This window comes from Halictus rubicundus, chromosome 10, assembly GCF_050948215.1.
Source record: "Halictus rubicundus isolate RS-2024b chromosome 10, iyHalRubi1_principal, whole genome shotgun sequence".
Taxonomy (NCBI): domain Eukaryota; kingdom Metazoa; phylum Arthropoda; class Insecta; order Hymenoptera; family Halictidae; genus Halictus; species Halictus rubicundus.
In genome coordinates this window covers 9,193,124-9,218,049 of record NC_135158.1, presented here as the reverse complement: position 1 = coordinate 9,218,049, position 24,926 = coordinate 9,193,124, and the positions used below count along the sequence as shown (strand labels likewise).

The window sequence follows — 24,926 nt, the reverse complement described above, 5'->3', positions numbered from 1 at the left end:
TTAAAACGTTACAAGAAGCAATTTGATCTTATATACAAAACTGTGTTGAACGTTTTAATTCCGGAAGTTTGATCGTCTCATAACCGGAAGGACACCGGTACCGGACCAGCGTCAAGCTCGTGACTATGCAATCAGTTGTTGATTAATCCGTCTTCTTGAAAAGATCGATATGTAGGCAAACGTGGTCGTCGATCACGTCGTGAATTGTTTATTTCAGAAGATAATCGCGATAAGATCGATCACCGGTCGCTTTCGAAGCCGAACAAACTTTTTTGCCGACATCACGTGGCTCGCCCCACCATGGTTCGAGGAACGCTAGAGTGGCGTAACGTATTCAGTCGTAGCTCGTCCTTCGCGGCGAATGCTTTGTCTTTATTAGTTCGCCGGCGTTGGTCTTTTTCTCATCAACGAAAGATATCATCAACGCTACACGATTCCTATCTCACCCAGAAGCAACTCGATTACATCAGAAAAATGCCTTATCGCGGCAAACTACGATTGCTTAGCAGAGCTTGCTTCGCGTTCAAGAACTCGTGCGCCGACAAGAGCAACACGCATTTCATTACCAGCGTTCTCGGGAGGAATTTCTCGGTGAGCGGAACACTCGACATGAGGTGAGTCGAAACATAAGTATTTCGACCCGACAACGGTGTATCTATGTCCAAAAACCACCCTAACGAAGCCGGTGCTGGTACACTGCGATGGTCGAATTTCGCGCGGAATTTTTTATCGCATTTTCTGCTCGAAATCACCGATCGGTTTCCCGTTTGCTCCCTCGTACGTTGCGGCAACGACGGCGGCTGGAGATCGATTTGCTCGGAAATGGCTAATGTTAACAAATACGGCTACATTTGCGAACGCTATTCTCACGGTGGAAAAGTAACGTGGGCTGGTTCCGTTCAGTGACGTATTTGGCGGGTTCACGATGTGCCAAATATCCTAATACAAATTTACAATACATCGATATGCCGGCGACTGTAAGGGTACTGCTCTATAAGATTAATTCGAGACAGGTTCTCCCACCTGATCGATAGTCGGTCTACCGGTGTCACTGACTGCGGTTAAAAATGGACAAATTGCAGAAATCGATTCAACGAGAGCCGGTAATGTAATTAGCGCGAAAATTTATTAACCAGTTTAATTCTAACACCCGCATTCGTTCGATCAAACGTAATTATGTCATCGACTGCGAAAGCCCCTGAATTTGCACATTCGCTGAGCGCCGTGCACGCTGAACTTAGCGGCGAATCGGACAGGCTGTCGAGAAGGCGTTTGTTAACCCAAATCAGGTTTTTTAACGTACATTTAGGAGGACGTCTAAATAAATAACTCGATCAGCATAACGTATTAGCATCTCCCGAAATAATTGTATCTCGAGGCGAAAAGAATTTGTTGGAGTCGACGAAATACTAACAAAAATGAAATTGGCACTAATTGGATTAGAACCTAGTAAAAGGCGTCCATATTCGTTGCAAGTTAAAAATCAAACTGGAAAATCAAGTCTTTCAGTTTTACTAATAAAACAAGCTATATGCCTCATGTTATAAGGCATTAAGATGAAATATGACTCGAGCATAGGAGCATTCTGAATTGCGAGAGTTCCAAGCCTGCCAAATCTGAAGTTGTCAAGTATTCTAAATTAGTAGGATCCGAACGTAACTTTTTCAAATGCAAGATATTGTTAGACCATTGTGATGTATAAATAGTAACGATAATTTTGACACTAATTAAAGTCGTTGAGATCCAAAGATTGCGGAACCAAATTAATTGTATGCACAGTGGGTGTAGATTATGAGATAGAAAGAAATTGCTTTGATAGACTAATCCAGACGTATGATTAGGTTTGACAGATATTGCTCACATTAATTTTTCCTTATCGGCCCCCATAAAGCGATTGCTTACATAATTTTTCACATATGCCTGCATTTATGTTGACTGAACACGTATTCGAAGCGATATAGGTGGCAGCACAGTTCCCGATAAAATTATCCAGGATGTTTGCGAATATTTTCATTCGCACGATTTATTTTTCTCTGAGAAATTACGCAATGCAGAACAATTTGACTGTTTCCTGAATCAAATTTTTATGCAAAACTAATACATTTTCTGGATACATATTGTAAACCATTTTCAGTTCATCGCTCCACTTTACTGTGCATGAGACTGTTGACTAACGTTGATAAGCGTATATTTGGCAAATATGAAGCTAATAAATAAATCCGTATATTATTGTTGTACAAATAAATGTAACCAACTTGCAGATCTTTATGGGAAATGTTATATATATATTTATATAATATGTTATATATGTTGTATAACCTTGTATAATTGAAAAAATAAATACTTTGGGAGCATTAAATTTTATTTAAATTTGTGCGCAGGCCGTTGGCATGTCATTAGTGGACAAATGCATACCTACATTTAGAATTCAAATCATTCGACGAGAAGTCTTGTTTTTTTTTGCGCTTCGTCTGAGACGAGTGCATGGCGAAAAAGAATTTGTTTTCGCTTTCTCAGGAACCTGTTTAAATGCGCGAAATGGGTTCATGTCGCGAATAACAATGTCCGGAGTGCATAGTGCGTTATTTAAACATCTTTCCCAACGAGTAATTGAAATAAATTTTGGTTTAAGCTTTGAAAACGTTTCTCCACAAAATAAATAATTTTCTATAGAAGTTCTCAATTTTTACGTTCTCGATTTCGAATTGTTTACTAAACCATTTTTTCTATTAAATTTTTAAATATATCTGAGTGTCGCAATTTTATCTTAATGTATACACATTTGAAGAAGGTCACAATTATCATAAAACCATAGATAGCAAGTTATCATTTCGTAAGGAATATTTCCCGTTAAAAATGGTTGTTGAAATTGAGTTCAGGTGTAAATACATGTTTATGTTGCTATGTCAATGATAGATAATAACAACTTTTGATAGCTAGTATCACTACACTATTGTTGCGAAGATAATTATTCGAAATTAGAAATTCTGCAATGTCACGAACTGATTGCTAAGAAACCCGATAATCATTCATTGAGTAATCAAATTGGACGTTCATATACAGTGTAAACAAAATTTACAAAATACAAAGAGCTTAACTGTTTATCAGTAACATTCTACAATTGCCTTACTAGAAGTTTATTAATAAAACTTTTAAATGTTTTGTTGTATCTAAAAGAAGCTCAATCATTTTTATTTAGACAACAATGCCAAGAAAAATTGTAACATTATGTTACTCCGATCGATAATGATAAGTTGATTAGTAGAGTATTGATAGGATTAATTAAGGTTCAGACGTATCCACTTAGAATTATTTTGCGATTGTTTCTGCAGGTTTGTGCAGTTCGTCGGCAAGAATGGTGGACCCCAGCATTTAGGGGTGCAGCTCAAACAGGGTGGAGACATAATCGCCGTGTCGGCGGTGGACTCGCGGATTCCGAACACGTTGAAAAAGTTCCTCGAAGGTGGCGATGATCTCTTGAAGAAGGCTAAAAGGTAGGCGTGGCTGGGTAACGCCTGAATAAAGGGGCAAATTCGCGATAAGCGACTCCTTATCGTCATCCGCCGCGGTGGACCATTGATTGATAACGAAATGACATAAATACTTCACGCAATTGGCGTAAACAAGAAATCGTTCGCTACTAGCGGAGATAGCCTCGGAAAAACTTAATTAATTAGCACGGCAAGCTTGCATACTGGGTGGTCCGTTGTAAACGTACCAAAGATACGATTTCAAACCATCAGTTTGCTGACAAATAACTTTCTCAGTACCACCTAATAAATAGCATTAACGGTAAAGATAGCTTTGTAACATCTGAATCCGCATTTTTCACCATGAACCGTTTCTTTTTATCAGGGAAGACGAAGTCGACCTGTTGGCCATGATAGAGAGGTTGGTTCCATCAGAAGTGTGGAAATGATATTTGTTTAACCTTACACCCTTGATAAAGGATTGTTTTGTATGATATATGTGTCTGTGAACATTCTATTGTGAAATTCTCCTTCGTTTATACATAAAAGACACACACAGCCCTTTATCGAACACCCAAGTTGACTCGCTTCCTCGAGAAAACAGGTCACCCGCTATTTCGATGATCCTTGCTGCTAGAACCCTAACTTGTTTAGTATGATGCATAGAATTTGTAACCAATTAACACGCTGATTTTCGTAATATTTGTATTCGAATGCAAATATTGTTACAAAGTGTATATCAGGGCAAATATTAATTTTTGCACTGATGGATTGAGTACACCAAATTTGCTTATAATCTGCAGCTCCGAGCTTTGAAAGGGTAATTAATATAATACATGTTAACTTCTCAGTCTCATGGGATCGAAACTGATAGACTGATAGTATCATTTGCAATTGATTATAATTTTATGATAACGTTGCACCATCCAAATTTTGTCGAACCTGGTTTTATTCAGATAATAACGAAAATTTGTCTGTCACCGCGATTTGCTTGCTATCGAGCAAAGTATGCTCGACATGAGAGATTGGCATCCGTTCTCTGATAATTTTGTACGACGATCGATTTTGATCAATTATAAATGCCGCAGCGTCGGCAACATTAATGAGAACCTCGTTATCGTTTACTCGATCACATCCTGTTACAACACCATCACGTGCTTGTACTGCTTGTTTCTTCAATTGGCTCGTCATCAATAACCAATCAGGAATACCTTCAATCGTTTTTTATTTGTGAACAATGGTTATTGGTGTGGTAAAGAAACGTACGAGTTCTCGAGTGACTCGCAGGTGGAACGCGAACCGAGCACATTGTTTTAAGTCAACAAAAAGTTCTGGTTTCTAATGATTCAGACTTTTACTTTAGAGGTAATCACGTGCTATCTAGTGTTGAATTGATTAGTGCAATTAACCGAATTTATTTGGTAATACAAGGCATGGCTGATGTCCTGGTCAAGATCTTTGGCATAATATCACTGACATTTAATAGTTCCAGAATTGTTCCAGAAGGAGAAGTAATTCAGGAAGGGATGGTTTTATCTCGAAAATGGGAGCCGTCATAATGGCGCTCGGTTCGATCCCCTTTCATTAACGATAGTGGTCCTCAATGGGCCATTGTGTGCCCCAAATATATCTTCAAGCACGCCTGCTGCGATAATTTCTGAAACAACCAGCAGGTGGCCTTGGATTAATCCTCATTCTTGCAAGTGTTCAATATTTTAAAAAATAACATTAAAAACTGTTCATTCTTTTTAAGTCGTTTAGCTTTTAATATAATATTATAAAGGCAATATTGAATCGGATTCATTTTTCATTTGGAAACGCAATAATGTTCAACACACGTCCAGTACATTTCATTTTTTAATAATAAAATAATCTATTTTTGTGTTAACAAGATTACGTACATGTCTCTAAAGTAGAAAATTTGAAAAAAGAAAGTATGACATGGTTCATTGGAATCAACAAATCAAGTGTTGGTTGTTTACAAGAAAAGATGCTTAGTTCAGAGAATGCTGAAGTGGCTCTGCTTCGAGTTCGTTAATTTTTTTTAAAAACAAAGTGCTTATGATATTTAATCTACGTCATACTGTTTCGTCACTCCGCATCCTCCAAACTTTCCGGGTCCCCGAGATAATGACTAAATCGAGTGGTGATAAAATCGATTCGGGGATTCCGGCTTTATCTCTTCGCATCACTCAGGAATATGTTCTGTGTGGTCATAGTTCGTCAAAAGAGAATGTATTACAAACTTTTATAATTACGAATCATTTTAACAAAATCTATACTTACAGACATATGCATGATTTTAATATTTCGAAACATCTAACCACAGTGACGATAAAGAGATTAAACCAATAATACTATAAGTACTTATATTGCTTTGCCTGAAAGTTAGTTAAACGTGCTATCGAAATAATTAATGACTGTGCTGTTCGATAAGAGTAATGCTAAATCAGAAGCAGTTAATGCTATGTTTAGAATTAGTTTTTTTCCTCTTGATAATGATGGCGAATTAAGGAGTACTAATTTGACGCTTGCATTGTACTAATCTGTACGTAGAATTTCGTAAAATATTTAACACTAAACCTACCAAGCACTAAAAGTGGCATGCGCACACAAACCTTTGAATGCGTTACCTCGACATAATTGAATTTGTTTAGACTCTGCACAATTCTTATTACAAAACGTTTTTGAATAAAGTTTTATTCAGTCATCTCCGTTGAAAATATCTTTATAATTCCAATAATCGTACAATAATTAATACAGACAAAGTAAGTCGAAAATATTCCAAATTCGTCGGATCCTCGTGCGGATTAGTATTTACGACAAGTAGAATCGACCGACCATGATCAGACGCGCCTGCCGATCCCTCTTCAATAGCGCGCGCATCTACTTGAATCTTCCAAGTTTTATCCCAACTTTTCGACTTATTTGATATCCAGTGGTGGTAGGTTTAGTGCAAAATTAATGAACAAATGACCGAAGAAATTTCGATTTGCAGAATCGTGGCCGAGGGACGCAGCATCATACCGGAAGACGAGGTGAACTTCTTGGCGCCAGTGACCAGGATGGACAAGCTGGCATGCGTCGGCCTGAACTATAGCGGTCATTGCAAAGAGCAAGGTGTACCGACGCCAGAAAGTCCCGTGGTTTTCAGCAAATTCCCCAGCACCGTCATCGGCCCACGCGACAACATCATGCTACCCTCGATCTCGGACGTAAGTTCAAGAGCGATCACGGGATCTGAATCTGCAATGACGCCGGCCGCTCATTCTATGTTTTAGCGCCGACCGTTTATATTTAGATGCATCGATTATGTAACGTGTTAACGGACTTTCGCGAACTATTAATAGGAGCCTCTCCACCGTGGAGAGAGAAAAAGAGGATCAATTCATTTCGCGACTTTCTAATTTAATCTACAGACTAAACATTCTGTTTTATCGGCTGAGACTGTGGTGAAACTACCCCTGTATCTTCTAAAATTCATTGTTCTTCGACATATTTTTAAGTATACTTTTAAGTATCCGTGTATTTGTCACGACACTGAATATTATTTCTTTTATTTGTATTCTGGATTCAACCTCTGTCAAATATAATGTGTCTAGAGACAAGATTAGATTGTGAGAAATTAGACGCCAGTCATGAAAGTCTACGTACATCTGCTTTTCAAATGTCTGAAATGTAAAAGCATTTTTCAGGATCTATTTAAATGATTTCATGATAATAATATGTACATTATTGTAATAAATGTATATATGAAATTCAGTAGGAGTATGCAGACTTTTATGACAGACTGTATGCAATCATGCATCTAATCTTGCTCGTGGCGTCTATGGTTAGGATATCCAGAACTAGGGAAATGCAATGTCTCGTTTATTGATCGTTCTGTTGTAATTCTTCCGGCAGAAAGTCGACTGGGAGGCCGAGCTCGCGATAGTAATCGGCAAAAAGTGTAAAGCACTGAACAATGACGAAGGCGAGGATTGTATTTTCGGTTATACAGTGGCGCAAGACATCACAGCGCGGGACTGGCAAAAGTCGAAGAGAAACGGCGGCCAGTTTCTTCTGGGCAAAGCCATGGACACGTTCTGCCCCCTTGGACCGGCTGTGGTCACCAAGGAGTCGATAGGCGACATCAACAATTTGTCCGTGAAAACCTGGGTGAACGGCAACATTAAACAGAATGGGAACACCAGCGAACTGATCTTTAAACCCCATGAAATCGTTGCCTACATTTCACAGTAAGTAGCCTGTCTCAGCAGTTCCCGTTTCACATTAAAACCCTGCCATACCTTCATGTTTTTAGTTCCTTTTACTGCTCTTAGTACTGTGCTACAACAAGTGCTTAAAATAATGGGCTAATTTTCCTATTGGCTTGCAACAACCTGAACATGTAATTATGTTTCTAGGTTCATGACTCTGTTACCGGGAGACGTGATTCTAACTGGTACACCTGCTGGCGTCGGCTTCACACGTAAACCACCAGAGTTTTTACAGGTATCTTTAATTCCTTTTCAATGATAATCTGAAAAGGAAATAATCAGATTACATTATTCAGAATGAAATAAATCTCCAACTATGCAACATAGATTTTTAGAAAGTATTGTATAGTCCATGGTGGGTATTAAGTTCCATGAGACTTATGGTTGAATGAATGATTGTTTTCAGCGTGGAGATGTGTTGGAGACGGAGATAGAGAGCCTTGGACGCATGAGGAATAAAGTTCTCTGATCTGATGCCCAGAGAAGAGTAGGAGCGATTTGCCCTGAAATGCTTCAGGACTGGAATCATCCTCAGAACGTCGTGGACAAATCGCGCACTGTTCTGAACAGATTCCGTGCACGACCATGAGAGGGGAAGGGAAACGATTCGAGACGATTCGTAAAATAAAAATCGAAACAAGTTCACACCAACGGCCGTTCTTCCTGAAAGAAAAAAAGAAAAACACAAAGCTACAGCCTAAATACATTCACGCGTCTTGAACAGTGCCGTCACCACACCATATACATCTTCATATGCATCACGGATTTTCTCTACTTGTACAATTTATTGCGAGACTGTTTCTAAAAGATATCAATTTACTGTATGCGTCTTTTTTATCGCGATTGTTTTTTTACCAACCTCTGCGGACTTCTATTAAAATATTTTTAGAGGAATCGTGGTGATTGATTTCGCTCTGACCTATCCATTATGTTGGCGCGACTGCGATTGGAGAATCCGATGGCTGAAATGGCTGTTCTCTCAGCCAGAAAATCAGGAAGATGTAATTTGCACAATATTCTGCACTGATTTTCTGTATTTTTCGGAAAATATTATATAATGTCGTGAAATATACACCCGACCAAGCGCTTTGTTGCTTATGGAATTATAATCCTCTTCCATATTTCAAGTTCCTTGATCATCTTTATCTTTTTTACCCATATATCTCACTAATCAAAATTTATTCGTATATACATTCATTTTAATATATAATCAATTTATAAAAAGATGTGTACCTAAATACTTTTACTGACTATAAGCAATATAAAGCGTCTTTCCATAGAAACACGACTCAAAGATATCCTATCAAGGCACTATACAAAATAGTACCACAATTACTCCTTAATAGTATGAAAATACCTACAGTAACTATAATACAACCATGTCGAGCAAAGAACACGTTACGTTTTCCACGCACAATTCACTCACTCCTTCCCCCGGAATCTTTAAATACTTCAAACACCTTTCTCAAAAATATTTAAAGGGTAAACAAAGGGTACACACTCACACAATTCACTTGCCATTTAGTTCACTATGTATACGACTATTTCTCTGAAACTGGGTTCCAGACGATATCAATTGTTTTGTTCCTCTTGAATTACATCGATCCCTCGAATACTTACACGGTTCTATCCTTTTTTAAATTTAATTAACAGTATCGCAAGTGTCATGAAAGCACATATCCAAATCAACGTGGAGATGAAACCATTGTAAACGGAGGCGTTGGATATAGGCCACCCTCTAGCTAGCATGGATCTCATGGACTCTGTGCTTTTTGTCAGAGGCAGGACGAAGCTGATGTATCTCAAAATATAGTGCATCCCTTCGATGGGCCAAATGATGCCGCACAACATAACAATAGGCAAGAAAGAACCCATTGCCATGTAGGTAGCGCTTGTTTCGTTCTCGCAGACACAGGCAACGACGAATCCTGTAATAACGTAGTTGAAAAATAAATTTTACCAAGAGAAAAGAATAAAAGTCCAACGGCAAATTATTGTTAAATCTGTAGATTGTTCTCACCGAAACTCATGCCACACAATCCAGTAAGAATAGTCAGCACACTGATCCAACCTATGTCTCCTTCGCAAGTGATCTTGAAGACTGCAAACGAAACTATTAGAACCATAACTGTCTGTCCTATCATCACCACGAACTGCGTTATGACCTGGCCGAAGAGAATTTCTGTTCCCGTGAGACCTGTCGAGCGAAAGAAAATAAGTAAACTGTGTTATACATACTATCATTGCTATCTTTGATGAACTTTTTTCTTTACCAGATACTAGGGATCGCTCCAGAAGACCTTCGTTCCTTTCCAGCAACATGGCGCCCGAAGTTAAAGCGACGGACAGGAAGAAGATGATCCTGAAACGTTATGTTTGTTAGTTTATGCTATTCTTAACGATTTAGTATTGTATATATATATATATATATATATATATATATATATATATATATATGTTAGTGTTTTACGTTAAAATGACTCCCGGTGCTGCAAAATCTGTGAAGTTGGGCTCCAATGGACCGTAGATGGGTGTTTTAAACTGAACACAGAGAAATACTTTGGTAATCCAAATGTCTCGTTGAATTTTTGTTTAATTATTATTTTATGCATAGCGTGACTTACATCTACAGGAATATTTGTCAATTTTCTACTGTAATTGCAAGATACAGTGACGTCTGTAGCGAAGTCCCGATAGGAGCCGTAAAGATCTCTTTGGAGCAACAGGCCGATTTGCTGATCTAAACAAAGACAAAAAATATATAAATCTCTCCTTGCGTCACTAGAACCAGAACTAATAATTATTCGATGGATTTATGAATGAGGCACATTACCGCAAAAACTGAACTAAATGATCATAAATGCGCATTCGCAATTTACGACAGAGAACGGAAGTAAATAATTTCAAATGCTCGACGCTTCTAATATTGAAACCAGTATTAAGAATCATTAACTCACTGGACGAGTCCATAGTGATCAGCATGTTAGAGTTATCGATGTTCCAGTCGTCGACATCCTTGCCTTCCTCGATTCTCGCAGTAAGCGATTCACTATAGTTCGCCGGAAATGTTATGGCAGCCCAGGCCCAGCCTCGTTTGACAGCGTTCCTCGCATCAGCTTCGTTATCGTACGATCGAAACACTAACTGTTTTTTCTCGAGGTGACTAAGAAACCGACAGCTCAGTCTGTGCCAATCACAGCCTACCGATGGTACACAGGGTTCCATACTGTTGTTCAATTCGTGGTTAACTATTGCTATGTTTAGACCTGTTGGATCTTTGCCGATCGAGAGACAGAACAGGGTGATTTGGACCACTGGAAGACCTATGATGAACATCATTATCCTGCAAGAAACGAACATGCTAATAACATTAACGATGTTTGATCTAAATTGATGAATCAGATCTTTAGTTCAATTCATTGTGGTTTACTAATTGTCATTTTGAATGCACCTATGATCTATTAATCTTAAAGCATTTAAATTAAATAACAACATCATTCCGAACAAGAAAAACCAAATTCACCGCTAAATTGAATAATGATCGATTTATGAAAAAAAAAACAGTGGTACAGTGTCCAAAAGACGAACTTCAGGATCTTTTGCAAAATATTAAAAATGTAACAATTAAAGAAGATATTAGATAGGCTGTTTCTGGGGCACCCATATTTTTTATTTAAACCTGACCTACCCTACGTTACGCCACATCCACAGGAAGTTCTTCCACACGAGAGCCTTCATGTGCTTAGGATCAATCATCTTGAACTTGGAAGTGCCTTTTTCTTCCGGTGGCAGCTCCGGTACCTATTCAACGAAGAATATTAAAATCATTTCAGAGAGGAACAGCTGAAATTCTAAGAAGAATTTCATAATTAAATACAGCTTCTTGTAATATATATTGTCACAGTAAAGTTACAAATTCTCAAACAACGATGCGAATTAAAGGATATGCAAATTAATTTGATTGTAACTCTACGAGAAGGAAGATTCTAATTACGTTTCCGTCGTTCACAGCTATGCTCCTTCTTCTGCTGGAGACGCTGACGTTATCGCCAAACTCGCCGCTCATCTCGTCATCGGCATCCTAGGAAATCATGAAGTCGTGAAGTGTTGTAAATAAATTAACACGTAACGACAATGTATCGACAATAACATACGACTTCCGGAGGAACACCGGTGACACTGCTGAGAATGCTGCTCCTCCTTCTCAGACCCATGTTCTGTCGTTTGCTCAGCTTCAGGAACACGTCCTCCAAAGTGTCCACATTGTGCATTTCCATCAGCCTCGTCGGTGACTCTTCTGCCAAAAATTTGCCGCCCCTCATCAACCCGATGATGGACGCTTGTCTCGTTTCCTCGATGTAGTGAGTGGTGATTATGATTGTCTTATTGTCGTCCTTTGTCACGTGCACTAAATGATCCCAGATGCTCTGACGGAGAACAGGATCTACGCCCACGGTCGGCTCGTCCAGGATTAATAATTCTGGGTCGGCGAGCAAGGCTGCTGCGAAGGACACCCTCCTTTGCTGACCACCGGACAGGTTCTTTACGAACCGATTTTCTGGCGGCAGCTGCAAGAGCTGTTCAAGAAGAATCGTTTATGCCTCTGCGCCTGATTGGGTTTATGGTGTTGCTGATGCGGTTTTATGAACTGGTTATGGTACTGCGGGTTGCAATTTGTATCTGTTCATTTTATTAGCTTGTGTTTGATCTGAAGCTATATTTGGGAGTTTAGTTACAATGATCCTATTGTTAGAGTAAATTAACGACTTTATACTGAAACTATCAATTTTTAAATTAACACACTATCGGCGGGAAGGGTATTAATACCTTTTCCACAGACTGGCGCTAATCGACGGGTCGGGTATTAATACCTTTCGTGCAGAACGTACGCTAAGTGTTAGTAAAGCACTTACCAATGCTTGTTTTTTTTTCATGTAATGAATATTTTGTTTTGCACAACTCTTTGTAAGCAACCTTCAGGTTGTTTTCGCCCGCTAGACGCGTGAGTCAAACTCATGGTGTTACCCGCCGATAGTGTGTTAAGATCTAGCTACGAATTTTTATCATTTTATTATGAAATATTGATATTCAAATGGCAAACTGCAAGAATCATTGCAGAGGATCCATTGAGACATGCTTCTGGGTCTGGTGATTGTAGTTGTGGATTTGAAGATGCAGTTTCGAAGCAGATGCTAGCTATGGCTGCTATGAAATCGTTAAAGGTATCTACCTTGCGCAGGCTAATTAGGGTAAGGTCTTACCTTGACGAGAAATTCCAGCTTGTCGTCCACTTGCTCTGTCGTCATTCCAGCGCACCAACCGAAATAAATGAAAGTTTCTCGTATGGAGAATTCTCCGTACAATGCTATTTCCTGGGGCATGTAGCCTACTCTTGGACCAGGAACACCAGATCCTTTGGACCCGGGTTTGCCACCCAGAACCCAGATCTCGCCTGCATTCAAGCGTCTCCGCCCAACGATGCATGATAGCAACGTTGTCTTTCCGCAACCACTCGCGCCAAGTAGACCATATCTGCGCGAAAATATATTTGTAACAATGGATCAAATATCCCAGCTCAATTCAATGTGACCAAATAAAAATCTGCAAATTTTTAACAACTACTTTAATTGTCCTACGTGCCAAGTTTTTGCTTCTTTTGAAAAATTTATGCGCTCGTATAAATATAATGTACAGTTCAGATTTAACAACATCATCCGTATTTTCCACCTTCGGAAGTTCGACTTACAAAATACTATGTGCATAGTTTTTTATCAGACAGGGTTACCGATTCGGAAATCATAAATCGCGTTTGACATTTATTCTGTATATCTTTAATTGGCGACGAAAATGCAAAAACAGATAACAGAATGACATTGTGCGTATTCGGTCGCGTCATCGTCCTGGCAAATATTTTTACGCGTGAACTTTGCGCTCGAAACATGGCTCGACGTTGAAAATTAATTATACAGAGCCGAACAACGCTAAACGGTCGACTAAGCGAGCAGAAATTAAGGCACGACGATGAATACGTGTTTCTGAGAACACATGTCGCGCGGACTTTGTCCGTTTTAAAAACTGGCCTTTCTAAATTTTATGGTCTTTTTGTCCTTTTCTCGAAACGGTATTAACACCTTCGGATGTTGCGATATCATTACACGTCAAAAAATTAAAACGAGAGAAGAATTCTAAGCTAGATTGCTATCCAGCAGTAAACTGGAAAACCTTGTAAAAGAGGGACATCAATTGATAGTTCTCAGAAAAACGTGCCAATACAAGAAAATAATTCAAATGATCTATTACAGGAAAGAATCGATGTCATGAAGGCTTCAACGTCAGCACGGACGCCATCTTCCACAGAAAACTTCGCATGATTGCTTCAAAATATTCCACGATCTGGTTCTCAGATCAAGGAAAATAAAATTAAAAAGTATGCTGTATTTTCCACCGTTCAGTTTTTACAAAGGTTTTTCAAAAACACTTTTACAGTGCTACATAAAAGCAAGCTCACTTATTGGTGTAACTTACATAGAGCCTTTAGGCACAGTCATGTTCAGCCCGTCTAGGATGACATTAGGGTTGCTTTTGGTCCCATACTTCTTGTATGCCCTTCGCACGCATACCGCGTGCCTTTTTCTTGTATCCAAAGTCGAAGCCTGCGTTTGAAACTGCGCCCTCCTTGTTTTCAGCTCCAAGGAGGTGGCTACGATTGTTGACGGAGGACTTGCGGTCTCCATTTCTGCAACAACAACAAATTATTATACAAACGCCTACCGTGCTGTGATTCTAAACAAGAAAGCACCACGATTGCCTCGAAAGTTCGTTTTGTTTTCGATTAATGCGCACAATGCAAATTCAGAATACTTTTGCAAGGAAGCAAGGGGCGTGGTTAAGTACGAGGCAATAATAAACCATTAACGAACAAACGAACGCGTTATATATGTATACTCGCATCATCAGACAATATGAAACATGCGCCTCGTGGAAGAAACTTTTGGGATAATATTAGTTTATACAAAAGGATTTTAGCAGATCGAGGCCTCAAAAATGTGCAACAAATATTTTAATAGTATAGTAGACGTATAATAGTATAGTATTTATTAACTGATTTTTTTCTCATGTTGAAACAATTTCATGGCGTCGGTTTATCGAGAATGCAGCCAGTCCATGCAGCCGATGCGCGCGCACGGTTCACGAAATTGGATGTTTAAATCTCAGATAAACGTTCTAGGCACTTCCTAGTATGAATAGCAGGTGAGTAAGAGACACCGGCAGGTAAAAGTGATCTCGACTATGGGTACACCTGGCTACGTCTGTCTCCGGGCCACGTGCACTCTCACAAACGTCCACACAGAGAATGCTAGTCGTTTCAAGTAAACGTCTCAACTATTCCGCGAATCGTTATCGCCGGTGAACGATGCATACTGCTGATAATATGTACATAACAATACTGAAAATGTATTTGTCACTCTTGTGCGATTAGGCTTACAGTTTGCAATGGAACGTCGCTTTTACCGTAGTTCGACTAGCAAAACATTACTATTTTCGGTCGAAACCAGGACAAAAATTATACGGATACAGTGATTCTCTCTGTGATACAATGCAGTTCTTAAAAATTTCTACCGGAAGATTCTTCGGGAACTTTAGAGTACTTAGGAAGCTTCGAACGAGGATTCGAAATAGTTGTTTAATAGATTTCAAGGTTCTCAAAGGTTATACGAAGTTTCAGAAAAGGTTCTCCAACATTTGCGAACGACTTCAAAGGATTCTAGAAGAATCCAGAGTACCTCAGACGATCCTGAAGACCCTTAAAAGTCCTTGACCTTTAAAAAGGACCTTGTAAAAAATAATAGAGTTAGCCAACACAATTTGGTTAAGGAGGAAGTCCTCGAAGTGTTGCGAAGAACTCCAAAGGACTTCAGAAAAATATAAAATCCTTCACAGGGTCCTGAAAGATCTCAAGAGTCTTCGAAAACAGTAGAATTAGCCAAAAGAAATTTCTTAGCTCTCCAAAATCATGAGAGGTCCTCGAAAACTGATAAAGCATTTTAGAAGAAGTACGAATAGAGTTATTTAGTGGATCCTGAAGGGGCCCAAAAAGTTTCCAAACCTGGGAAACAATAGTAAAGTCAGTCAAAAATATTTCTTAGCGTTCCAAAATCATAGTCATTAAGACATTGTAAAGGACATAACAACTAGTGTTCCTGATTTCTCAACATTTTTCATTTCTCGAGAAATGAGAAATAAGACTATATTTCTCGATAATTCTCGAGAATTTTTAATAAAATAAAAAATATTGGGAAACTGTTACCAAACTTTTATAAAGTGAAACATTACGCTTTTGTTTTGAAATGACTTCTTAAGAAGCATAATGCGTCTAATGTAGAATCAGACAATCTACTACTTTTTTTTCTAACAAAATCTGTAGCCGTAGAAAAACTTCTTTCATTTTGTGTGGATGTTGGCTTTATCGTATACAGAACATCCAAAAGTTGCTGAAGATTGGGTGTCCTTTTTTCAGTGGACTCAAAAATTTGGAATTTCTTTGTTAGAGTCCGGAATTTATTTTCTTCTGCCGCTAAACTCTTGACACTAAATTCTTGAAGGCTATCTGCAATTTCTAATTCTAACTGTGTTTCCAGTGATAGTTCCTCGTTCTGAGAATCTGAAAGTTTTTCACTATTTTCATAAGAATCATTGTTATATTTTCCACAAAGTCTGCTTAGAATTTGTTTTGCCATTTTATACATATCTGCCTTGGATGTTAAATAAAAAAATTGTATCTTCTGAATCTTTTTGCAGAGATTCTGGATTATGCAGATATTTTATAAGGGATACAACAATCTTGTCTCTTCTTTTAGATATTTCTTCTTTAATAACAACAAGAAACTCATTACTCAATTGAGTATTCAGTTTTTCTAAAGTTTTAAATAAGAATTTAAGAGAATTTAAGAATTTATATGTTATAAAATAAATGAGATTCATAAGAATTTTCCTAAATTTAAATTTCTTGAGAAATACTGGAATTTTTCTCGAGAAATGGGAAATAATCAGTTACAAAATTTCTCGAGAAATTCTCGAAAAGGAACACTAATAACAACGTGTACAGCCAGTGCAGTTACATTTCTTTTACAGAAGGATAACGAGTTCATTACAATGACCGAGGTGATCCACGGGAAGGCTCGTGTCGGCCCGAAAAAGTACCAGAATCGTGAAGGGCGAGGTAATCGCTACCGGTTTCTACGTAATAATCGCTGCCTTGTAATTCGTTTGTGACGTAATGTCGTAACAAACTCTCACCTATGGGCCAGCTGGTCCAGCCAGCCGGAGAAGCGGTTTAGAACACGCGCAATCCCCGGCTGGACTGGCATCGTTCGAAGCGAGAACCCACGCCCTTTTCACTTCCACTTTCGTTTTCGAAAAAGTGATCGACCTTGTTACGCAACCGGGAATCATGCTCCGATCGCCGACACAAATTGGATTCACTATAGTCGTGCGCTGTTGTTTGCATTTAACCGGTGACCCAGTTTTGCGGCTACTTCATTTATTGGTCATTATACTCCCAGACGGCGAAAATAAGGGTCGCACAATTCATCAAAATAATTTATTCATTCACCTTGATAATCTCCTGGACCTTATTTCACAATCGCGTCGACCTTCGAGGAATTCATTCTTTTAATGTCGTATCCTGTCCAGTTTAGTGTAATCATTGTTAAAACACCTGAGACATTCCGGTAGACTTCTAAGTGCTCGTTTTACTTCATATACGCTGTAGCAAACTTTCAAATGATTTTGCTTTTGGTGTTTTATATTGTCTATTAGAATATAATTATTATAAAAGACTTAACGTATTCCTAGATACGTTTCGTGCCCACTGCAGCACACATTCGAATAATCTATTTCTTGCTGTTCTATCTTATCCGCTTTATTTAATGCATTTATTATAAAAAAACTTGAATATACACTTTTCCATTGACCATGTGTTCATTATGCAGTTAGGGGTTGTGCAACGGATCGAAAACGTTGGATCATCGTTTTTCCTTTTGTAGATTTCTTTTCCAATTCAACGAACCGTCGAGCCAGCCAGAAACACGGCCATCGTGAAATTTGTTAATTACAAGGCAGTCGAGTCATCAGTCGCTTCAATAATCATGATGCAACGTGTCTGCGTCGTTAACGTTTCTCGGGCCAGACAGTGTAGACGCGAGAACTTGACCCCGACGATTTCCCTTCGAATGAATAAATAAAATAAATTCGATAAAATATAATATTCAATTAGCGAGCACATAGATGAACCTCACGGGAAAAAAGAGTTGAGAATGATTTAGCATACGTGAATCACTCGCGCTTTTACGGAGCGGTGAATTTTGGCGATCGAGAGAAAGATTTGTGGTATTTATGTATATTCGTGTTCCGTGATGTAGAGAGAATTTATGTGACTTCGAATTTAGTGTTATATTATTCTGTCCTTCGAGCCTTGAGTTAAAGTAAATATTCAGAGAAGTTGAAATGTCAAGCCCCACGGTGTTGGATGTCTCTCGCAATTTATTATTCTTTTCCATTTGTTTATCCAATATTTGAGATTTATAGTTCACTGCCTTCGTGTTACATAATCTTTTTCGAATAACGTGCAACGCAAACTAACGAATTCATTATCTCGGATACGAATGAAGCATACGTAAGTTAGAATTTAAATATTTTAGACACTGTAGTTTGCTTAATTTACGTTTGCATTCATAATTCTGACGATTGCAATCGAACGTTGCACAAGCTTCGCCAACGTACGAGGCGATCAGCGTCGAGCATGAGTCTAATTAATTCAAAACTGAGATATCTGAACCTTTCGAACGGAATTACTTTCGGTTAACTTGGTTTATTGCGCTAGTGAAATACGCACATTTTAGCCGGCACGATTATTTACATATTTTAGAAGAAGCCGTCGTAATAGCAACAATCATTAAACAGCTCATAAAACGGAATCGAACGCCGTGACTAACGAGAAAAATATATGTAGAGTCATTAAGACCGGCTGCTTTTTGTTCGGGTAGTAATTTGTTCAAGAGAACTTTGCAAACTCGCGTATACGATCGGAAAAATAAATAATTTCGACACATCAAGTATACCGTGCACGGCCAAGTATAGTAATCAATAGATCATCCAGTTCTTATATTGTAGACTATTCTATAGAAATAAAAAATTGAGTAATTTATAAACACTATTCCTTTTAAAGACAATATGCAGTGTTTTATGCAATAGCAGATAAACAAAAACATTTTTACTGATTATAAAACAACTGATGTTTCGTGCGTCTTTCACAAATTTGCAAATTATCATTAACACGTTAAGTGCCGCATAGCAACCCCAAAATCAGAGTAATTTAATTAATGAAACCACAACTAGAAATTTAAAATGTATTATATGAGATGCTGTCTTAACCCTTTTGAATTCGAATTCGGTCTATCTGGATATCTTGTAATAAAAATGAATTTCTAAGCCCGCTCAAAAATCACTGTCAGTCATATGTGACTGACGTGGCAGTTAACGTGTTAAACACGTGAAAACATTCTAAAATTGTTTACCTCACTTTCTAACGCTTCATGAAAAATCGATTGCGCAACAGATAATAAAATGAACAAATATATCGCAACTATAAAATCGCAAATGGTTTCCTTGTAAATTTGCAAACGCAACGAGCACGAAACGGACACGCAACGATCCTGTCAACAAATATATCACAGCGGAGTACATCCAACAATAAGCGTTCTAATGAATAATCATAGGAAACGAGATCGTGTTTACTCGGTTTCAGAATCGTAAGAAGTTGCGGCCTCGCTGGTCAACGCAGTTGACAAATATCCTCGGTCTCCTTATTTATGGAGGCCGGCGCGGCGTGCAAGTTCATTGGAAAAGAAACGTAGCCTAACAGTCGTCCTCCGGTCCGCGCGAGGTCCAAAGAAACGGAAAGCGATTAGAGGTAACCATAAACAGGTGCATCTTTCGCAACCGGGAGTGTCAGGATGAAGGGATAAAGGCGATTGGTGAAATCATCGTGAAACCGAGGAAATGTTAACGAATCCCCCAAGCTTCGGTTCAACAAATAATTCCTTTCTCTCGTACTTACTAGACTGTGGTTGTTTATGTGCAACATAAAAATTGTCCGAATCAATTGAAGCACACAGGTGCCACGTATGCGCTTCTTTTCCTCATCGATGATTTTAATAAGCTGAGTTACATTCGAATCGTTTTACTGCTTTATGTTTTATGACAAAATATATAGTGTAGATGGCCTAACTATCTTCTTCAGTTCTGACAATATTCGAAATATTTTTGATGCAATTTTTTGGAAATTAATTATATTTAATCTTAATTTCGGAAGTCGTAGAAAATGAACGCTTACGATGGATGAACAAATTGCAAATCGGTCTTTTCAACTGGTTATGTAGATGCGTTATGCATTGTTCGCGTTTCTTAGAATGTTTGCGCGCCGCACAGATTGTTATTCATAATTTTACGAAAAAAAGCATCCCGAGCGGTTCATTACGTAAGACAAAACCCGGAAACTGCGTTCCTCGGTCTAGTTCCTCGGGCTACTTCATGATTGCATTTCTTATTGTCATTGCGGCCGGTTGCATCGCCAGGTGTTCGTAGAATGCGCGGCGATGCTCATAGTAGTTCGAAGGTGAAGGATCGAGATCGAGATCGAGGCGACATGGACGATTATTAACAGGTCACGCGTCATTGAATCACGGGAAATGGTAAAAAGCAACCGCCAATCGTCCGCTGAGATAGTTTGTTGACGGAAACTTTGCGATCACTTGTCTGTCTTTTTTATTTTTAATAACTCTATCTTTTATTGGTCACTTACATTTTATCTTAGAGCAGTTTAAAACGCTTTCATTAAAGTGCTGATACAAACCATGATTTAACTTTCTCGTCATTTCCAATCGATTGTCCTTTTAACTCGAAATACCAGAAACGCTTGCTTCCTTTTAATATTTAATCCGTTTAAATATTCGCAAGCAAAAATATATTTCAATCAACGAAAGAAAAATATTTTAGCTAAGCTCGGTTTGATCCAATGATAAAGATTAATTTTCTGAAAGGATATTTCAGTTTTCTTTTTTGATCGCATCCACACTTGCCAAATTTAAAGTATTTAAAATGAAGAACAATACAATTAAAAACGCAATGGATTAAAAACAGCGTTTCGTGACCACATGTGCGCAGAGAAACTGAAGAGCATCGTTCGAAATAAAACATTAACCTCAGGATCATTTACAGAACATCGAAAAGAACATTTTCCACATAAAAATTAAAAAAAAAAGGTCTATTAACGGCAAAATGAAAAAATACGAAGATTTATCTTTTTTTAACATAACAAGTAGTAAAATCAGCATTAAAAGACATCGACGAATAAAATTGTTGAATTCTTAGAATGTTCATATATCATGTTACGTTGGAACGTTAATAAGTCTGTCTCGAAAATTTTTCAAAATCCATGAATCAACGCAAAGCGTTTTAAACGGAAGCTTCCCTGCGACATCCTAGTCGCTGAAAATACAAATTTATGGTCGGCGATCGATCATAGATTCCTATTTACCATAATAATTATGCCCCTTAGCGATCCACGTGTACCCCTCACGTGACCGCTAAAGGTCGAGCAGAGTTAGATAGCTAATTCTCGTCTGCGACTGGCGTCAGCTTTTTGGTTCATTAGGCGTACAAAAACACAGATACGATTACGTTCTCATGTGTTATACGATTTTCATTTGCATAAGCCGCGATACTGCTTTTTACTGTAGAATCGTCACTGTATGACGTCATACAAAGCAGATCGTGCAGATAAGTCGAGAAATCGTTGGGAACAAATTTTAAGCGATTTTTAATCAGCAAACATCTAAATGCCAAATGTACATAACAAAATATTACTAAACATTTATTTTTTCTCGTATTCTAGTTTCTCCTTTTTTGATCGCGTGATCGCGTGCTAGGCGCGTTCAACAGTGGTCGAAATCGGAAACAAAATAACCGAATTCAATTTAATTGGAATTCTGTCGGCGGTGCTCATTAGAATTATGAAACACTGTAATCGTTCTGATGTCTCGTTGCGTCGAAATTCGAGTGAACATAACATTTTGAAATCGACACGCGTGTATTCCGCCGCGATTACTTCACACTTGCAATTTATACTTGTGAACGTTACAGCTCGACAATAAAATTAAAAGCGTTGGAACGACAATGTTCGCTGATTTATCATCACCTAATTATCAATTACCTAATTTCATAAATGAACATCGTTTCTTACCACGCGTCGAAGGATTAGAATTTCAATACGCTGTCTCTGTGAATCGTAAGACACTCGAACGCAAACAATTGCTGCAAACAGGATTAACAAATACAATCCAATGCCAAGAACTTGTCGGTAAGACGCCAACGAGTTAAATTACTCGACGAGCAACTTAGATACCGTCGTTTACAATTCTATAGGGTTTTGAGCCATGAGTCACGCGCGTGTTTATAAGATCGAAAAACTATGTTAACAACAAAAGGAAAAACAGTCCATAAGTTTGACTCAGTTTTCCAGAAGAAAAAATAAGACCCTTTGGTTTTATTAGTAATTAGAATGCAGATTATATTCATTTATGAAAACTTGTGTAAAACACACAATTGAAAATGCATCAGAGGAATTTCAAGACACTGTCCTTTCATTTTTAATTTATCTAAATTTTATAGAAAATGTATGTCTCATTTCTGCTTATTGAAATTGCTTCAAGAAATTTGGCATATTAACACTGGATTTACGTTAACATATTCCCTTTCAAAGTCTTCGTCCCCCAGTGACCTGCTTTGCTGCTCCTTTAATTTGGGATTCATAAATCACACGCAATACCCACACGTATTCCCGCCATTTCGTTCCCACGTGAATAGGTCAACTGCTCCTCCCCTCTGCCCTTCAATCCAATCGATTTCGATGCACACTAACCTGCAACACGTTCCAACGACAGCGAACCTGGTTCCTCGACTTCCTAGACGATCGACAACAACAAATCCTCGGGCTAGCCTTCTCGAATCAATTGCATCGCACGAACCCGATCGCTCACTACAAACTACCCGAGAGATTCATCATCCACAATATCTGAACCTCGACTCCTGGAAGATTCCACTTGGACCACTTCGCCACGACCCCTTTGATTATCACAGTCGAGCATCCAAGGTGACCAGGCTGCCCGCGCAGACCAGTTTAGGTGTTCCCCACAGAAACCGAGAGCGCCTCCTCTCAGCTTCCGTATCTTGCGGATTAGTTTATTGCAGAGAACAATGATCTCGAATCAATACGTCTGACGAGAGACTTGAGCTTCGACAGGTGGAGCAGTCTGAATCTTCCCAATGTTGTCAGTGAAACTTTGTTTCGGAAGATCGGTTGTTATCGATCACTGATTGGTAGGAATTTAGAAAGCGAAGATGATCAGGTGAACGTCCTCTTTCCTCTGGTAGACCCGAAGATGAACCTTGTCGAAGGATCTTCCTTCGAATCCTTCTTCCAGTGCTCTATCAGGTTTAATTCAAGACGCTTCTCTTTGGAGCAGAGAATTGAAAGTGTCTTCCTCAACTTCTCAAAGTTCTGACCTTCAGTTCAGACCTCTAGTAGGTCCTCCAAGTGACTCTACCAGAATCTTCTGTAACATCGGCCCTAAGAGGCTATACTGTCTTCATCATCTATTTGGCACTTCAGGATCCCGTCAACAGTGTTCAGCTTCGGTTCAGCTGAATGAAGAGCTAATTAGCCTGTCACTGATTCGATCGAAGGTGATCGACGGCGGGTCAGGACACCGATTCAGCGGAAGAGCAACCCTGAGGACGTCCGGATGTCGACGATCGATGACAAGGAAGCCGGCGTCGTCGCGGTGCCATAAGCGGCCTAGTCGCGGTGCCACTGTGAACTGACTCGGCTGGCTGCAGGATGGAGAATCCACTGCTTGTGCAACCCGTCGAAGCTGTCCCGGGGCACGGTCGCTAGAACGGCCTGATCGCAAGTGGGGGCAGAACCTGCCCGGCTTATTCTAAATAGCTGTAAGTATTCGTTGTTTCGCTGTGAAGATTTTTCCGGTGACCGAGGCGCCATCACTAAACTCCTCGGGTCGCCCTTTCTCCTCGAGGTCTGCGGTCTGATTCGCCTTTTTTCCGGACCTTGGGAATTCCCCGAGCCCAAACGACCAACACGACAGTCTGCCGGATGCTGTCTCATGCTACCTCAATCTGCTGTTGCTGTGCTTCCAAGAGAGTCCTTTGGGTATGGCAACATTAAAAGGAGAAGTCCCTATGTAAACGATTTTTTTTTTAAATCGAATTTTAGAAATTTAACGGAACTTTACGGGTACTTTCTCTAACATTGTAACAAGTAAAAATAATTTGTAATCACAACAGAAATAGAGCAGCAGAGGATTAAAGAAGATTAAAATAATTCATTAGGAAAATATAAGAAACAACAGAATGATGAACGAAGATAAAATGCCAGTCAATTATGGGCCATACTAACAAGGGGCATCGCATAAAGGTAAATTTCTTCACGCATCATAAATCCATTAAGAAGAACGTCTCGCCAGTTAATTACTTTTTCCGTGAACATTGTGCAGAGCGATTATGTAAAATCGCGCGCGCCGTACTCTTCCGCCCAGCATTGAAATCGCCGGCCGGTTCTCGGGCGAATTTTCGCGCAGCACGCCGCGCAGGTCGCCAATTGCCTTTTGCCTGGTTAACGTAAATCAGTTTGGCGCAGAAAAAGCCGGTTCGATGCATGGAACTACACGCGAGTGTTCCTCGGTACTAAACGGAGAGAAATTGGACTAGAAATCGGGTCAGCGGTTTGCCAACGATCATATTACCAAACTGCATTTTTCCGCGGGCGCGCGCACCGCCTTTGTTTACACTTACGTGAATTCGCGATGCAACTTCGCAATCGGATCCAAATTCCGTTCACGTTCCGTTATTCCGAAATTAATATTTCGTTTTCTATATATTTCCAAACCTAACGGATTGTACGAACGTTATATTGACAGTTCGGTTACTGCAAGACAGTTAATGGGACTCTCGATCGCTATCAGGTATCAAACAGGTAAAAAAAAGCTTAAAAATCTTCTTTCAGTTCTCATGTTAAAATAATACTTTACATACTTAAAACTGACACGAAGAAATAAAATTG

At 39.0% G+C, this 24,926-nt stretch overlaps 2 protein-coding genes across 4 annotated transcripts; one reads left to right on the top strand and one right to left on the bottom strand.

Moving 5' to 3' along the window:
• The first annotated feature begins 306 nt into the window (after positions 1-306).
• Positions 307-8,339, top strand: LOC143357791 (oxaloacetate tautomerase FAHD2A, mitochondrial). 2 transcript variants are annotated; one of them, XM_076794410.1, is made up of 7 exons: positions 307-614; positions 3,333-3,494; positions 3,856-3,891; positions 6,469-6,685; positions 7,374-7,708; positions 7,877-7,964; positions 8,136-8,339. In XM_076794410.1, the coding sequence occupies exons 1-7, from the start codon at positions 475-477 to the stop codon at positions 8,196-8,198; spliced, it is 1,041 nt and encodes a 346-aa protein (XP_076650525.1). In that variant the 5' UTR covers positions 307-474; the 3' UTR covers positions 8,199-8,339. The 2 variants fall into 2 exon arrangements, with proteins under 2 accessions (XP_076650525.1, XP_076650524.1); XM_076794409.1 differs by lacking the exon at positions 3,856-3,891 and having other exon boundaries at positions 318-614.
• Positions 8,340-8,889: 550 nt separating this feature from the next.
• LOC143357778 (ABC transporter G family member 23) lies at positions 8,890-23,771 on the bottom strand. Of its 2 annotated transcripts, none has more exons than XM_076794382.1 (12): positions 22,710-23,771; positions 14,255-14,465; positions 12,991-13,261; positions 11,884-12,306; positions 11,724-11,810; positions 11,418-11,530; positions 10,687-11,072; positions 10,354-10,469; positions 10,200-10,270; positions 10,003-10,091; positions 9,750-9,926; positions 8,890-9,657 (listed from the first exon to the last, which is right to left on the bottom strand). In XM_076794382.1, the coding sequence occupies exons 2-12, from the start codon at positions 14,461-14,463 to the stop codon at positions 9,356-9,358; spliced, it is 2,244 nt and encodes a 747-aa protein (XP_076650497.1). In that variant the 5' UTR covers positions 14,464-14,465; positions 22,710-23,771; the 3' UTR covers positions 8,890-9,355. The 2 variants fall into 2 exon arrangements, with proteins under 2 accessions (XP_076650497.1, XP_076650496.1); XM_076794381.1 differs by lacking the exon at positions 22,710-23,771 and adding an exon at positions 14,832-15,052.
• Positions 23,772-24,926: the final 1,155 nt, after the last annotated feature.